General features: G+C 42.3%; 1 protein-coding gene and 1 long non-coding RNA gene across 5 annotated transcripts in view; one reads left to right on the forward strand and one right to left on the reverse strand.

Moving 5' to 3' along the window:
* Nucleotides 1-6426, reverse strand: part of BMP2K (BMP2 inducible kinase) — a 103654-nt gene extending 97228 nt beyond the window's left edge. The window contains exon 1 of the mRNA XM_040555628.1: nucleotides 6362-6426. Within this exon, the coding sequence (XP_040411562.1) occupies nucleotides 6362-6411 (50 nt within the window). The 5' untranslated portion in view covers nucleotides 6412-6426. The remainder of the gene's footprint in view (nucleotides 1-6361) is intronic.
* LOC121069443 overlaps nucleotides 1-17472 on the forward strand; it is a 61402-nt gene that overhangs the window by 32886 nt on the left and 11044 nt on the right. The window lies entirely within an intron of this gene.

A 17472-nucleotide genomic window follows, 5' to 3' on the forward strand; every position in this document is an offset into this window, starting at 1 on the left:
ATTCTCCAGTGCAGTAACCACTCTTTTTCTGAATGAAAATTCCTTCACTGCTTGCGAGCAAACTAAACTGGGTCTGTTATCACCATCAATCCCAATACTTGCGCTCATTCCAGCATTCCTGCTTGCCATTCCACTCTTCACCACTCCCTGACAACTGTTTCCCTCACTCATGTCAGTTTCCCAGAGGCTCCTAGGCACACAGGACCTCTTCCCCAGCCACATCATTGAACCTGGACAAAGTGACACAAGAAAAATACTTTTAACCAAACTGTCAGACTTATTATAACCATTCTGTGTCATTTTACCAGAGCTTCACTGTTTTGTTTCCAATTCACTCCTTCACTATGGGACACATTCCCCTTTCTTCTCTCCCATCACTACAAGCAGTGACTAATGAGTTGCAGTGCTACAGTTGAGACTCCACAGTTGAAAATGACACTGAAAAATAAAGCATCAACTTCACTGTTGTCATCTTGCACAATCAGAGCAAAGTAGCTGTGTTGAGAGCAGAGAGGTGTGAGGCAGAAGAGTGGATTTTCTACCAGCAACCCCAGCTCTGAGCCTCGCAAGCTGAAGATAAGCTGCTCTCTTGCACAAAGCTGAACAGAAATTTCATACAAATCATGCCACAGGATGAATAACTCCCCAGCGTGCTAGGTGATACAGTCAGCAGCCAAACAGTGCTTGCAGTGCACATCCAAGAAAGGTACATGAGTATCACCAGGCTTCTCATCACACCCACTCTCACCATGCAGTCATAATGACCATGTTAGGAAACAAATTACCCATGCTCATAAGCCTCACTGGGATAGCTAATTTGTTTGTAGGGCCCCTTAGGGTAACAGCAGCAGGTCATAGTTAATCCGAATTTATTTGCCAGCTCCTCTTTTCCTCTGAAACTGTATTACATACAGAAATCATTCAAATGTACCAGAAGCGTACCACAGGCCCAGTGTAGACAAACTACACGTTTCCCAGTGTATGGAAGGGTTATGTTTGCCTGTCACTGCCTGCCCATCCTTTTCCTTTTGTCTTTGATTCAAGATACAAGCCACACACTGACCAGCACATGGACAGTCACTGAAGAGAGTACAAGGAGGTTCACAAGCACACAGACATACAGCTGAGGCTTTGTTCTGGTCATGTTTACTTGCAAGGCAAACACTTAAGCATTGTTTCTGTTGGACAAATTGTAACTGTCCAGCAAGGAGAGATCTAGTTCCAGCTGGTTAGAGCTGTTTTTATTTCTTACCTCCTCCTCCTCCGTCTTCAATAACCCCTGAATCCAGCTTATCCACAGGAAAATAAGTACAAGCTGCCCATTGGCTTCTTTCCCACTTCAAATTGACACTGAGCTAACCCCAGTCCATACCAATACTTCAAGTAGAGGAAACATACTTTATTAAGTGTAGCTTGAAAGGTCAACCCAAAATTGACTGATGTCTCCAAGACAAAGATCCTGCACTTCTGTTAATATTAGGAGCAGTGAAGAGCGAGATGCCCTTTCATAGTCCCCACTGAAGTGCTCTCAGCTTGTCACACAGCACTGGACACACAGAAGTTTAATACCATTGGAGCATAGCTACATGAACCTCAGAGCTATTACCTAATAACTTTTTGCCTTGTATAGCACCTGACGCAACAAACAGCAATCATCCACTGTGCAACACCAAAGGTCACAAAGCCAGTCTCAGGAGATGACTAGGAGAACAGTACCATCAGAACAAAGCCTCTCAATTTTCTCTGTTGAATGCATCGCAGAAAAGTAATAGAAGAATGCCACTGTTTGATTTCTATATTCTTTCCAACAATTTACATTTTTAAAGACAACTTATTTCTTTAGAAGGACATTAATACTCAATCACAGCAGAAGAAACACCAATCTCAAGAAGTACAGTCTTCACAGGGAAGAAGCAGCAGAAGCAGACTGGTATAAAGGGACACCAGATGTTTTAGGGCTGCAAAGAGAACCATGTTGTCCAGTAACACAGAGCCAAAGTGACATTTTGAGTTACTTATCCTGAAGCCCTGCTCTTTAAGACATCTGTGCCATATGAAACCCATCCCAAAAGATGCTCATTAGCTTCACTGTTATGTCAAGAAAGTGGTTTCAAAATCTCTCCCATGAACCAGTCTTGTCATCTAGTACTTTAAGGACTGAACTCAACCATCAGCTCCCATTTGTAGTTTTAGTTGACAGGACTACAGCTCAGGCCCTCTAAGAGCAGCAAGATCAAATGCATCGGGGAAGAAAATACAATTGCATGGAACATCACCAGGGAAAGTTGTTTCTTAGTATATTTGAAGGTAAGACCTACACGCAGAATCAGCTATTGGTTCCACATTTCTGTCAAAGGCAGATGCAGAATCCTGAGGGCACAGAGCCTGTGCCACCAGAGTCAAGTCTGAAACCCATTTTCCAAATTATCCTAATTTTGTCATATAACATTTGGTAATGAAAGTACAATTTTTTTTCCCCCCTTCTCTAATTAGTAACCTATGTTCGCTTACCGTAGTAAGGAAATGCCTCCAAGTAGCCAGAGACACAGGGGAGTCTTGCAGAGTGTAGTTAAAAGGCAAGTTTGCTCTATCATCATGAACCCTGGCCTACAACTCCTGGCCAAACAGTAGGACTGGCAGCTAAGTGCACAATACACATACATATAGCTTATGTTTGAATGCATGATTAAAGAGGCACATTTCAAGGACTATAAAGCATGTTACAGAATCCAAAGTAACAAACTGAACGTAAGCCCCAAAGTTCTTGATTTATTTACCCCACCTCCACATCATTATTCAAATCAAGTCAAAGAAAGCAGACAAAATGCACAGCATTTTATGTGCTTCTTTCAACTTCTTTCCATGACCATGTTATGTGAGAATTCAGAGCTTGCTGACCCAGACATAAGTTTTCCCCTTTAGAGGAAACCTCTCTTTGTTTTTCTGGGCCCTGAGGAGGGATGGCAAGCTCAACTTCTAGTTGTGTGAGGCTAGCTCACAACAGCAGATCTCATGACTGTCCCTCTGGCCTGTTCCTCCCTTTATGAAGAATTCTGTAGATAAACTTCACTTTATCAAAAGGGAGGAAGTTACTGCCGGATACAGAGAGTCAGGAAGGACAGCAGCCCACTGCACAGCAAAACAGCTTTAGAGGAACAGTCCTTTTTCCATGCAGATAGAAAAACAAGACTTAACCATTTGAGTGCCATGCCACTAATTCAGCCTGGACTAAGCTCACCACTCCAGCTGTTTTAATTGCAAGAGCCTTCCCTTGCAAGGGAGAAGAGTAAACAATTTAAGCTTTCTGATGGCTGGAGATGACAGGAGTGATAATCCCCAAAATTAAAGGCAGGGATTCTGTACTTCAGTGTAGCAGGTACCAAGCCCTTCCCTCTGCCCCGAGCTCCCCATATAACCTTGGTTGGGAATTATGCTCAGGCATAGCGGTCAGCCAAGAACACGGTGCCCAGGAGAGCTGATAATTGCTGGTCTGTTCAGGTTATCAAACAGTAAGGCAACGAAGGAGAGCACCGTATGCCCAGAAGGAGTCCGACAGTTGTTTCAAGACTCACTTGGGCTATCTTTAGAGGGACACTTGCAAAATGAAGCAGATTCACAAGAACATAGCTGGGATATTCTTTCCACAAGTGCTCTGCTCAATCCTCCCGTCTTGTTCAAGTGGAATATCTGAGGGCAAGTGATAGCACCTCGCCATCTCAGGCTGCAAAGCCCTGTATAACTTCATCTTAGCTATGGCTGTGACAGCTGGCCAAGCTGTTGCTGCAGAAAGCACACAACTCTTGTCCTAGACTCAGAGTCACCTGCCCGGAAGGGGGCTTCACACTGATGCAATGTTTCTTCCTGGGGGATGACTTGGCCTAGATGAGGCATCTTTTTGTGGGCTTTTCCCTTTTGAAGGGGGGAAAAAATATCAGTGTTTTGTAATCATTTATTTAACAATATAAGTCTGAGCACATAAGTTCTGTAAAATGGATTTCAACAAAATGTTAATTTTCTTTTAAATGTTAATTTTTTAAAAAAATGTTAATTTTCTTTTTTTTTAAAAAAATTTTCTTTGACCACAGGAAAAAGATTCCACTACTAAAAAAATCATTTAAATACATAAGAGGTAACGCATCTGCTTTTTTGGTTGATTAACACTCTTAAACTGCTGTTGATATTACAGTGCTAGTTTGACATTAGAATGTTAATAACATATAGAAAGAAAAACAGGCCTTTAACAAACACAGTGAAACCACTTTCTTTGGAAAAGCGCTATTTCATTACTAAAAAAAACAGTGCCCCCTGAGCTTAGATGACGTTCCTGCACATCCAGAGCCTATGACAAATAGAATAGAAACAGACAAAAAATGGCTTCTCCAAGAAGACCCTAATGCAGATGACAGCAACAGTCAGTGATCCCTGTCACTTCCCACCACCCTTGGCACAGGATTCCCAGGCTCTCTGGGCAGGCCATTAGCGCTAGGCAGGCTGCTTTACCTCTGCAAACTGCTGTACAGAGGTTCAGCCTTGCAAATGTACTATGCAAATGCCCAGTGCACCCAAGCACACTCTGTACCAGTGCCTAGTGTCTGCATGGTGGCACCTGCCTATCAGAAGCACAGCAGAGAATTTAAGGTAACAGATACCAGGAGACCTATGGTGTACCAAGTGCTCTCTCCCTGTTGTCATGGAAAGAAACCATCACAACCTGAGCAGATGCTCATAGCAGAGCACCACAACCCATACACAAAGTGCTGCTGCTCCAAGGAGCTTTACATCTCACACAGCCATCCTCAGGGTGGCACAGATGCATCCTGTGAGATATTAAGGGTGGCAACACCACAAAGCCATCAAGGTAGCTAGAACCAACTTGGTTCAGCTGCTAAGCAAATGACATTGGGGAAAAAAGCAAAGCCTTCCAGCAGTTACTGTCCCCTGTTAACCACCTCACTTCTACAGGGGTGAAGGGTTGGAACAAGCAAACAATTGCAAGTGCCTCACAGAGTCTGCACACAGCACACCTCCCTGTACTGAAAAGTAGAAAGTGGTTTGCTGAAGCCCAGCATACTACAACCCATGCTCTTTGCTGGCTGACAGGCACAGAGCTGGTTCTTCTGTAGTAACAGAAGGCAGGTAGATCAGGATCTTGTTTACAAGGAGCAGCCACCTGAGTGAAGAGAACAACTTAAACCTCAGAAGATGGGAGCACTTAAATCATCCTGGACAGTACCACACTACATGTCTCCCAGCCCAGGCCTTAGTCTCATTTACTTACATCTGCTATTTTCTGTGTGAGTGCTCCAGTTCATGGTTTGCCTCTTCATTTTATGTTTTAATGCTGTAGGATTAAAGTCCTCTGTGACTGGATCACCTTAAAGGATTAAGTCTGAATGTCTTCACACAACCAATAATTTGCCACCTGGCAAGATGCCTTACATCTGCATATTCTGATAAGATAAGGAGACATCAAAGGCATAACTAACTGCCAATAGCCTCTCCAGGCTCCTTTAACTCTGTCCCTGAAGCATTGTTACTTTGAAGTACAAGTCATTTACTCCCCACTTATGTAAGTCCTTCAGGGCAATCTCTACCTTGCGTTAAGTGTAGTCTATCTGTGCCTCTACCAGAGATAAGTTACAGCACAATCAGGAGCTGGAGCACTGGAAGGAACAGCATGCCACAACGGCTCATCAGCACTGACAGTCACCCTGCTCTGGGGCCCAAGTCACCTCAAGGCTCAGGCATCACATCAGTCATCTCCTGGTGCAATGCTCTTCTGAATACAGTGACAGACTAATTTAGGGCTGTAATAACGCCTAAGCAAACATTTGTGAAAGTTCTTGTTTCTCTAGGATTTGTATCCATTAGTGCATTTTATTACCTTATGGAAGGCCATCCTTCTCATCCCTTTGTGAGAAACAAAACACTGTCCACAAATAAATATTAATTGCTACAATATAAAGTCCAACACTTCCTAAGGGTTTAACACAGGTCCGTTAAGCCAAACCTTCTGATTCTTATTTTTAAGAACTTGGGAGTGCATTCAGATGCCCCTCATCAGCTCTGCTGGAAAGACAGCAGGTACCATCTAACAGCAGTCACAGAACTAGTAATGCTAACTGCTTTTGATCCTGAAAGAAACACAAGATCTTCAGAACTGTGTTACAGAGTTATGTGCTACAGAGTTATTTTCACTTGCAGAGCTGCAGATTCAACAGCAGTAGTTTTATATTAGAGGCATACTCCAAGCAAATATGCTAGTTTAAAAACAACTGCAACAGGCATAATACCCAGTCTGAGAACATTATACAACATTACATAGACATACAAAAAAAAAAAAGCTAGGTTAGACAAATACCTTGCTGGAGAGCAGCAAAACTGAAGTTGCAAAAATACACCATCACCCATCACTGGAGTCACCACAAGTTTAAAAAAAAAACAACAACAAACAAACAAACAAAGAAAACACCAACAAAAAAAATTGCTCCTCTTCCTTTGCCCCTTTTATGTTGTTCATAGTCAGATGGGATACAGCTGCTGTGAGAACTACAAGGTCCTGATTGATCATTGCTCTGGAGGAAGACAAGCATTTAAAGAGGCACTCACACAATTATACTGGCAGTTATTGTAATATTGGCTGCTTGTTTGGTGTGCCAGGTAAAAAGGAGCAGAAGCCCATACACATCCCATTTGGAAGCTAAAACCAAGTAGTGCCATCTCCATTTCCGTAATCTGTTCCTTACAGGCCTCCATCTATGGTGAACAGTATTTTTCAATAATGTAGAATAGATCTGGACTGAATCATGTCACCGAGCCCTATCTCGTGAGCCACAGATGCAATCTGAGCAGCAGAGTCATTTTGCAACTATAACAAAATCTTCCTTCTAAGGCCTTGATATGCTTTCTGAATAGGACAAGGTTAAACAAAGTGAGCTGTCCAAACTCAGATGGCAGAGCTGTTGGCAGTTTCCTGGTCACGCAGGTTAGCATGTTATGTGTCATCCAATGTTGTGTAAACTTCATTGTTTTAAAAGTCAAGTCATCCGTTTCAGAAGACTGCCTTAAGCAAGGGTGAAGGATGTTTTGTGCTTCCTGAACTCAAAGTCTCCCTATGCAGCTGTACTCAAGAGACTCAGAAACCTTCTAGTCCCAGTGCTCTTTTTACGGATTCCTTTCCCTTATCGAATCCAAGATCTGGAAAAATGGTTTGGCAATGAAAGTATTGTAAAATCTACTGGAAGCTACAGGAAAAAAAAAAAGCATCCTTTGAAACAACCTTGATATTCAGCCATGCAGAGAATTCAGCGCTTGAGAGAGTTATTTTTTGGGCAATGGAGAAGAAGTTGCAATTCCCTTCATACGTGTTGACACTAGAGGTGCAAAAAAGCAAGAGCTGTTCCAGACACGGAAGAGAAAGGAGGGGGACGTGCAAAGCACAGAGACAGACCATGTAGGCAAAACAGGAAGCTCTGGCCAAAAAGGAAATGCTTGAATGCTGTCTTTAAAACATTTTTTCTGTGAAACTCCAGGCAGTTAGAAAAAGGTGAAAGAAAACCAACTTTCTGCTGAATCAGCGACCTAAATCTCATGTTCTGCAGCACATGATCTCTTGTATTTTTCCTCGCTGCACGGGACGCAGGTTGCAGCAGCTCGTGCCACCACTGAACCCAGGGAACTCCTGGTAAGAGGCCCTGAGCACACATCCTTTCACTACACATGCTCAGTCTGCATCTGTCATTTCAGGTGGTTTCTAGAAGTACAGGGACACGCTCAAACCTTCTGCAACACATGCTTTTCCACATGTTTGGAAGCAGCTTTTCCAGTGACGACATTGGTTAAATCACACAACGTGATTTTTAGTCTCTGTTCAGATGCCAGGATGGGGAATACAAAAAGTCATGGCTGATCCTGTGTTTCACCAGGAGGCTGGTTTCCCCAGAACACTCAGAAAGAGTGAAAATAATGAAAAAATAATATGAAAGTAACATTAAATTGGCTTACTTTATTTCTGTGCAGGTGTAAGGAAAGAGAAAGCAGGTTCTTTATGTAGAGGTAGGAGACCAAAACTTTGAGCAGTGAAGGAACAGTAGAAGTGGCAAGTGTCTAGAGATAAGAGCCATCATCATATATCAGGTTCTGACATCAGATGAAGTAAGTCACAGATCTCACTAACGACTTGGCATAGTCACAGCCACATAGCTCCTTCTTTCTGTGAATTAAAATCATTACAGACATTTAGGTTGCCTCTCTCCAAGCATTCATGGGTACTTCTCATGAATGAATGACAGGGTGAGAATCAATAAGCATGGTTCTTCCTACCTCAGCCATCTTAAGAAATAACTGAAACTTCACGGACCTCAGTTGCAAGTGCCCATTTCGTTTGTTAAATGCGAGGGGATCTCTTGTACAAAAGCAAGTCAGCTTCTTAAAGCTAATTTAGATAATCCCATGATCCCTGGAACAACAAACAGGCAGAATTTCCAAGTACAAAGATGGCCCTGTAGTCAAAAACTCTAAAGTTGAAAGCCTCTTTGTTTCCTGCAATCAGCATCATCTCCAAGTTTTCTCAGAGGCCAATGTAAAGAGGATGCCACTCCAGCCTCCATTTTGCAGAGCGTAAACCTTTGTTGCCTAATGTGCAGAGCTTCTCCAGCACAGAGGGTTGTTGTTGTAAGACATACACAAACTGAAACACACACACACACAGTCTACCCAACCTGCTTTTGTTGCTCTGGGGGTTTGGCGAAGCCCATTATACATTTTGCTGAGTAGCTTTTTTTTTTTCTAGTAATGGTGAAAGGCAGTTTTCAGACAGCCATCAATGGTGATCTCAAACTGACGGGCCAGCAAAACGTTGCAAAACCCACAAAAGAGTTTGCTTTCCTTGGCAGTACGCCCGATTCTGTCATATTAATGCTCTGCCAACAGCTATTGTCCTTGACAAGTGACTCTGCACAGGCAGAACAGGATCCACTTCAAAAAAAATCTTCCCATGTCCTACATTGCTAGCATCTTCTGAGCCTCTAGAAAGGTTAAAATATCTTCCAACGCCAGAAAATTCACGTACCCTAGAATACAGAACTATGTTACAAAGCTTAGGGACAATGATTTGGCACTGGAATAAACCCTGTCCTGGAGAAATTAGCCAGAAAATGGCACAAAGTATAATCAGAATAGGCCTAGGCAGACTCCACAGAGCAAAACAAGACACAACAAACTGGTGGATGAGGCCACGCAGAATTTCTGCTCCTTGCAATGTCTTTTGTTGTTGTTGTTGTTTGCTTGTTTCCACCTAAAACTCAGTTTGGGTGAAGAGGGAGTGATATATTCAGATGGAGGGGCTTGTCTCCTCATTTAGAGCAATTAAGCATGCAGCCATAGTGACTGTATGCATGTCTTTGCTTTTGTCTGTCAGTTGGGAGGGAGCACAGAGATAATGAGGAGAGGGTGTTTACACTGTGCATGGATAGGCAGTTAAGTTAGCAGAGCAGTTAATACACAACTGGCTTCTTTAGAGACTGGATTAGGGCAGGAGGAAAAAAGCATTTAGGGGAACCACTAAAATACTGTGTGACACTGAAATACCTTGTCCAGGTTCTAGTTTATTAATAACCTCTCATTTATAATGAATCAAAGTGCAGAAGTGTTCCCAAATAAAAGATCAAAACATTTTCTTTCAATGAAGAGCAGATTCTTCTTCTTCCCATCACAGAAACACTCCTGCAGAAAGGTTTCATTCCATTTAGTTGTGTTTTCTGACGAATATAATGCTTTGTTGCGAAGTTGTCAGCCAGCTTGAGCTAAGTAGGGCACTATCAAACTGTTTAACTATTGACAGTGAGTATTTTCCTTTAAAAAATAAAGGAAGTGAAAGAACATTATAAGAGGCACAGAAGAGTTCCCCTGTGTAAAATCAGAGCTGAAGGGGGATTTCTGGGATCCAGTGAGAGCAGAAAGTACAGAACTGGCATGTTGATCCGTCTGTCCCTCGCTGCTGGTACGGGGCATTTAACCTTTGGATAGCCGTTACCTTCTGTAGAGGGACTGTGTCTCAACAACAGCCTGATGAAGTCTGTAAGTATTGATTTTCACAAAGGAACACAACTACCTGAGTGTGCTTAGCTTTGGTTTAACAGAGAAGACTCCACAGCAAGCACAACTGTGGTTACAGCTGCTGCTTCGGAATACGTCAGCTACGAACTGCTAAACCAAGAAGAGGTGCCCCCAGCCAGCTCAGTGCCCTGACGCACTGCACCTCGCACTGTCTCAGTAGTTTCACCCTCCCTGGGAGGGTTTTCCCATGCTCAAGGAGACATTAATGTTCGCTACCGAGTTAGGATGTATTAAGCTCGTGGTCCTGATTTGTGTTAGAAACAGGTGAACTAGGAGTTAAAAGGACACCCATCCATGCTATGCCAGCTGCTTCTGAGGGGAGAGAAATCACAGCATGCAAAGTCAGATGGTTCAAATCTCCTTTTGCCTTTCAGCTCCACAAACTTTCTCGCACTTTGACTGATCTAGCGAAAAATCATGCCCCCCATCACTTTTGCTCTGCTTTTAAGGCAGCAGAAACAAAGGACATATATTCCTTTCAAAGAACCTGCAAATCTTGGTGCAGAACATCATGTGTCTGTTTTATTTATTTTTATTGTTATTACTGTTCTGTTCTTGCTTTGGGATGTTAGGCAAACCTTCCTTTCTCTGATGAAAGAGCAAAAACACCCTCTGCGTACCTGAAGCAAGACGATAAAAGCTCATAAATGGTTTTGCTGTGTTCTTGCGATGGAATCTGTGCACCAGAAGAGGATGTTCATGAATGAGATCTGAATTTTACAGGAACATATTACGCTTGTGGAGTGCAAATAGAGGTCCACAGTTGCTGTGCTCTGACTAGTGCAATTTTTGCTAGTCTTTACGTAGATCTTTTCTTTCACACGAAGTTGTGCTTCCTTTCCCACCCCAGGAGATCATGTCTGAGTTTTCAATAGAGTAACTTTTTATAAACTGAGAAAGTGTTACCATTTTTGTAGCTGAGAGTCACCTGTGCGTGAACCATGCTTTAAAGATAAAATTTTCAAAGGTAGCTTGGGATTTGACTACTCAATTAAACTAAGAGAAATTGAATGTCCCAGTCCTCTGAGGTGCTTTGGAATAATCTCTCTCTAAATGTAGCAGCCCAATGAAGATCCAAAGGCACATTATGACATTTTCATCTTTTTTTTTTTCTTTTTTTCTTCCAGGAAAACATGGGTTACTAAGAGGAGGTAGAAAGACAACAGGCATTAAAAAATATCTCTGTGTCCCACAGGGGAAAATCTTTTTTCATTCTTCTGGACTGTAATCCATTTAGTAATCCGGTTGCTTCTTTCCTGGAGTATGGCTCCGTTACAAGGCAAGGGCAGTCTGTATGCTGCGTTTTGGGGACTCCCTTTCTGAAGGCAGCCGAAGGGCATGGCACATCAGCAGCCAGCAGCATACTTTAGAGCTCTTTGGATCACAGAGACTGCAGGCACAGCAGGTGTTCATACTAGTCAGGGTGCTTCGTTCAAGCTCACACTTCTGTATTTCAGTTCCTATGGGTATGTAAAAGACCTTGCACAAAGTGACAGGCATGAAAGGCATTAGGGTGCTGAGGGTAATGACTGGCCTTAATTCCCCTGATCGGCCATATCTGCAGCACCCACCATCCACCCTTTCTCTGCCCATTGGCTCACGAGCCCTTTTTAAGCTCATGCTCGTGTATTTTTTTTTTCTCCTGTATTGTTGTACTGGTTGTGTGTGTGGTGTTTGGTCCTCTATTTTTCCTGATTCTTTGGGTGGGTGTCACAGTTTTGTCATTGCTGTAGGTGTTGTTTTAAAAGCTAGGTTGTGACTGTAGCTGTTATCATTGATTTGGTTGTGCTTGTTTTACTTAATAACTGATATTGCCCATTGATGCTGATGGCATGGCCCTGGCTGCTGTGTGATAGTGAGAAACCCTGGCTTGCCTTCCTTAGAGCAATCTGCTCTTGCTGCTCCTTCATACAAATGTGTCAAGCTTCAGCCTGTCTTTCATCTGCAGTATGTAACAAGAGTAAAAGGCCTGAGAGACAGATCCCTGCTTGCTACGAAGTGCAAGGTGCTACTGTACTTAAAAAATGACTTTAAGTTTAAATGCCATTGTCAGTGAGGAATTCAATGCTCAATAAATTGTCAGCCCATTTTGTTGGCTAGCATATGCAAAAGGAATCTCTAAAGAGTTTACAGCACTTCTTTATCCCATTACTGCTTAGATGTTGAAAGCTTTTTAATTTGCTGCTTTGTTCAGGGCACTATCACTGTTTCTATAGTTAGTCCCTTAGCTTATTGCATTGTAAAGCTGTATATGTGAACTTAGTGAGTCATCTGGTTGAGAAACCTGGTAAGAATTAGAGAACAGACATATATGTGCTGATGGGCTGTTTCACTTATTGATAGACTGTATTTTCCCCAGCAAAGGTATAAAAACCAGATGACTTGCTTGAAATAAAATTTTTGGGGAAGATGACCAGTATTGTCCATTTAAAAGTTACCTGGGATATTCTCATACAATTCAGAGAATGATTTGCACAAAAGTCCACTTGGTTTGGGATTGTAAAATGCATCAGTCTGGTAATTGTTTGATGTTTTCCTAGACAGAAACTGTGAAGCTGTCTGGTTTAAGTGATAACTCAATCCAGATGCTAGCCTGCAAAGAGCAAAAGTATTCACTAGGCAGAATAATTCTCTGGTTTTCTGGGTGATAAATTCCCAGATCCCATCTTGCAAGGAAGGAACATACAGTAGCAACTTTACCAGAAGTTTTACGTCTTATCAAATGGCTCGCTGAGAACAAGCTGCTGACACCCACCCAACAATGACATCAGGCTTTGTTTTTGCCAAGTATTCATGGTGTGGGAAAGGGGGAATTTGGACTCGTTCTACATTAAAGACCAAAGTTTCCTGCATTCTGCTGTATTCACTAAGCAGGATACATCTTGGGGTAATTTTCTATGAAAGGTCATGCAGTCTGTCAACAGCTGAGTGGTAAAGGGCAGGGGGAGCTCTGGTATTTGTTTACTTACTGTCAAATCTATTTCTTAAGGACAATTTTTCTCCTCAAAGTTTGTTAGCTAATTTCGTTTCACACCTGTAAGCTCCCTGCAGAAGCTTGCTCTCTGTTGAAGTCATTCCCTGGGTGCACTGCGGTCATATTTACACAGTTGTTAAACTCTGTAACACTTAGTGCTAAGTCAATTCAGGAATGAAATAGGGAACAGTACCTTGTTCTCTGATAATCGGGTTAATTGCTTATTTGACATTGCTTTGCAACTGACTGAAAGCGGAGTTTACTGTAGAGAAGGTGAATATAACTATCCATGTTTCTGTTACTGGAAAAACAGTTAAACCTGTTAATGAACATGGGAGGGAAAAGAGATAAAGAAGCAGGAGTGGAAGATTTTTGAAGTAATCTGAAACTTGCTGTAAACTTTTTTTGAAAAAGTGCCCTTTTGTTTTCTCTGCAGCTGAGTGCAAAGCTCCCATTCCTGTCTCCTTTCTGAGTTTAAAAATCTCAAGTCTGGTTCTCAGATTTGAAGTTAACTAACAGCACTGATGGCCAAAGCTGCTGCCCCACAGGGAGAGCATATAGGGAGAAATGCAGATTGCACTCAATGTAGGTCACAGGGGCAATATTTCAGTTCAAGTACAACTCATAGACTGCAGTAAGAAAGTGTAGGTGGGTGATGTAAACCTATTCTCTCCACCTGCTGTCGAGATGAGAAAACTTCAAGTCAGTTGTTTCTTTTAATCTATTCCTTGAAATGAAGGGTTTTTGTCAAGGTGAAGGCCAGACCCATGAAGAGAAACCTATCACTAATTATACAAATGCATGATTTTGTTTTACTAAACCAACTGTTCAGTTAAATACAGAAGTGCTTGGTACAAAGGAAGGTAACTTTTACAAAGCTGGGGCATGGGGAACTTAGTGGAGACAGCTTTTATTAAGAAGCACCTGTAATGGTTCCACAGTTGAATTCAAAGGACACTGGACTGAGAAAGGCAGATGCTTGAACAAGAAGCTGTGGATTAAGCCCTATACCTGAAGTATGGCCACAGAGATGTCTTCTCTCCAAAGCAACTTTCTGGCACTGAAGTATTTCAAAGCTGGTACCTGCACCAGCAAGTGGTCTTATGCTTCAGCTGAGAATATTTCCTTGAATGCTATGGGGGGCTTGCAGGCCGCATGCCTGCAGGCATGCCCATGTAAGCACAGCCCCATACACAGAAATGTCAGAAAGGAGATGAACCATACAGCTGGGTAGTGCCTTGATGTACTCCTCTCCCATGTTGCAGGGATGCTGGAGGCAATTCCCAGTGGACACGTGTCGGGTGTGCATAGTAGCAGGCTGTGCAACCAGGCAGAATCTGCTGCCGGACCACAGAAGAGTGGGAAATGGCACTGGGCAAGTGGAGCTGGGAGCTGCCTGGCTATCTCTGCCTTATGGATGAAGTTTCCTGGAGCAACAAGCTGTTCTCTCAAATAGGGGTTAAGGAAGTAGCAAAAGCAGAGTTGAGCTGGACTGCCTGCTGTTGTAGAATTACGTTTAGCAGTTCAATTCTATGATTTTAAAAATAGCATTTAGCTAGAGATGACAAATTGCTTATGTGGAGTTTTGTTGAGCTTGTGGCAAGACATCCTTCCCCTCCCCTGGTTTCAGAGTAATTGCTTTGGTTTCTTTTGGTAGAGTTGGCAAACCATAACAGTACTGGTGAGTTTTCTTATCTGAAGCGTGGCATGCGTGAGCTCTGTAACTGGCTTGCTGCGATGCAGGATGTGCACATGTTCTTGGTAGCAGCTCTCTTAGAAGAGAAACTGGAGTCTGGACCTAGGAGAATTGTGGAGCCTGCCAGCTGGCTGCTTCTCTGTTGGATGCATTTCGTTATATTCCACTTCCAGTGTGTTTTTTCTAGGGAAGTTACACCACCTGCTGCCAGCCTGCGAAGCTGCCTCTTTCTCTTCCTGGTTGCTACAGCCACCTGCCAGGAGTCTGTGCTGATAGTGCGCTACAGAAGGCTCAAGCAGGGAAATTCAGACAAAGCATCGTGGACTCTGTTTTCTCTCATATGTTTCCACATCGTGGTGGCAAGGTTGTGCACAGCATACAGATTTAAATCAATTTGCTGACTGCTTTTCATGAAATCCTAACTGGGTTTGGAACTGGGAGATAAAAAGCCAGTATTCATCTTGTCTGCTGCTGCTCTAGTGTTTTGTAGAATGTCATAAGATCACCAGCAAATATGAGATGAATCTGTCTTAAGGCCTCCTGCAGAGACAGAAAATCATGCCAAACGACAAAGTGTGATGCTGTGGAAACCTTCATGACCTCTTATTACAGCTGTGATGATAGAAAGAACAGTACCAGCATGCTTGCCTTTCTCACCACCGTAACAGGTATTTCATCTCTGTGATAGGCTGTCAGATTTGTGGGGTTTATAGAGCAGACTATTGGATATAGCTCCTTTATGACCTTTAGCCTTAGTTTCCCATGGTAATGATCACAGTACCAGCACCTGAAGTAATACAGAGGCATAAGGTCAGAAACAGACACTTATGCAACACAAATGGGCGGTGAAGAGGCTCCCTGCAATGATGGTTTTCAAACAATTTGAGAACAGAAATACCCAAGCTGAAGAGGAAGTTGCCATACAGAAATGACAGCTTGAAAAGATTGGTCTTGCAACTTGGCCAATATGTGAGAAATTAAAAACCACCTGCATCATCAGCAACTGCTGGAAAGCAGCTCTGCGTGGCAATGGCAAAAGTGCAGTCTGTTTTGACTTTTCCTCCATCTTGCTTGATTTATACTGGACGGAGTCATTTATTACTGTGTGCTTGACAGTACATAGTCCCATTCTATCTTCCATTTTAAAACTCGTAGGTCTCTTTATAAGGACCACCATCTCTTTTTGCTATGTGAAAAGGTATCAGGACAATCCTAAAACTTGTCTTGAAGTCTTCTAATTGCTTCCTCCAGGACTGCTAAAATCTGTGACTGGAGCTTATCAGCATGAAGGTGGTAACACATGAAGTGATACTCAAATTTAATTTTAGTCGGTTTTATTGGAAAAGAATCCAGGTTTTAGGTGGCTCGCTGATAAAACACAACTAGAAAAATGGCATTGGATGAAATTTTACTATTTCCACTGCTCCAAAGTTGCATCATATTTCCTTAATGCTGTACAGCTGCTGAGGGGCTGTTAACATTTTATAACATGCTTTTACCTTGCAGGCAGCCACAGTCTGTATTTGGCAAAATCAGGCTCGGATAACTTTTAAGCACATTTTGCCTAGACCACAGCATGTGCTAAGATAGGGATCAGCAACTGCCTGAAGAGACATGTTTAAATAAGCATTTTTTTATTCTGATACTTAATGAGAAAGCAGCTAGTGTTGCAATTTTACGCTTAAAGAGCTTTGCAAAATGAATGACAGTAAACAGGAGAAATGTGATAGTACCACTAAATGACTTTCAGCTATGTCCTCTACAGATTTTCAGCAATCAGGCCATATAGCCCTCAGAAGCGTTAAACTGCCCCTGAGAAAAAAACAACCACAATTGCAAGGTAATAACAGACGTACGGAACTTCTATCTGATACTGGAAGAACAGCATTCTTACAAAAAATCACTCTGACATCATTAGCTCATGTCCACCCCTTCTTTGTTTTTTTGACCAAATTGCTGGTGTGTGGAGGTTGAGATGTTTGTCCATTAAAAATCAACTGCTCAATTCCTTTAATTCTTTTTTTTTTTTTTTTTGGCTGTGTGTGTGTGTGATTGATGGTGGTGATAGGCTAATAGATTATTTTAATTAGTTCAATGGAATTCACAACTCTACAGTGAAAAAGTCATGCTCCAAGGAAATAAAAACCTGTCAGACTGACTTCTTGGAAGTTTTTCATCTCTCTCTCTCTCTCTCTTTTTTTTTTTTTTTTCTAAACCAGATTTACTAAAGGACTATGGTTTGTAGGAAGCTTTCTAGAGTTAACTGCTTGTCAGAAACTGAAGGCTGGTAGTCCCTGTTACAAATTGACATGGGATGGTTTAAGCAGATCCTTAAAGCAGAGCTTTAACTCTAGCTTACGCTCTTAGGTTCAAATGAAGGCCTTGTTTCTGAAGGTCTTTAAGATATCCAACTGCAGTGCAGTGTGCTTTTTTAATGAGTTCAGGTCCAGGGATGTTTTAGATTACCTTGAGAAGATTCTCATTTCAGCTACAGGAAGCCGCTCTGGTGAAAGCAGGCAAGAAGTGTTTGCCCCAGGTCACCTGAATTTAGCATAATGATTTTAGCAAAGCCAACTTCCTTATGAAAGTCTGAGCCTGATGGAGAGTTCCATGGGAGAATGTATGCACATGACACAAAGGCTGTGTATGGGTATAGATGCCTATATATGTAAAACTTCCAAACAAT

Source organism: Cygnus olor, chromosome 4 (assembly GCF_009769625.2).
Source record: "Cygnus olor isolate bCygOlo1 chromosome 4, bCygOlo1.pri.v2, whole genome shotgun sequence".
Lineage (NCBI taxonomy): Eukaryota > Metazoa > Chordata > Aves > Anseriformes > Anatidae > Cygnus > Cygnus olor.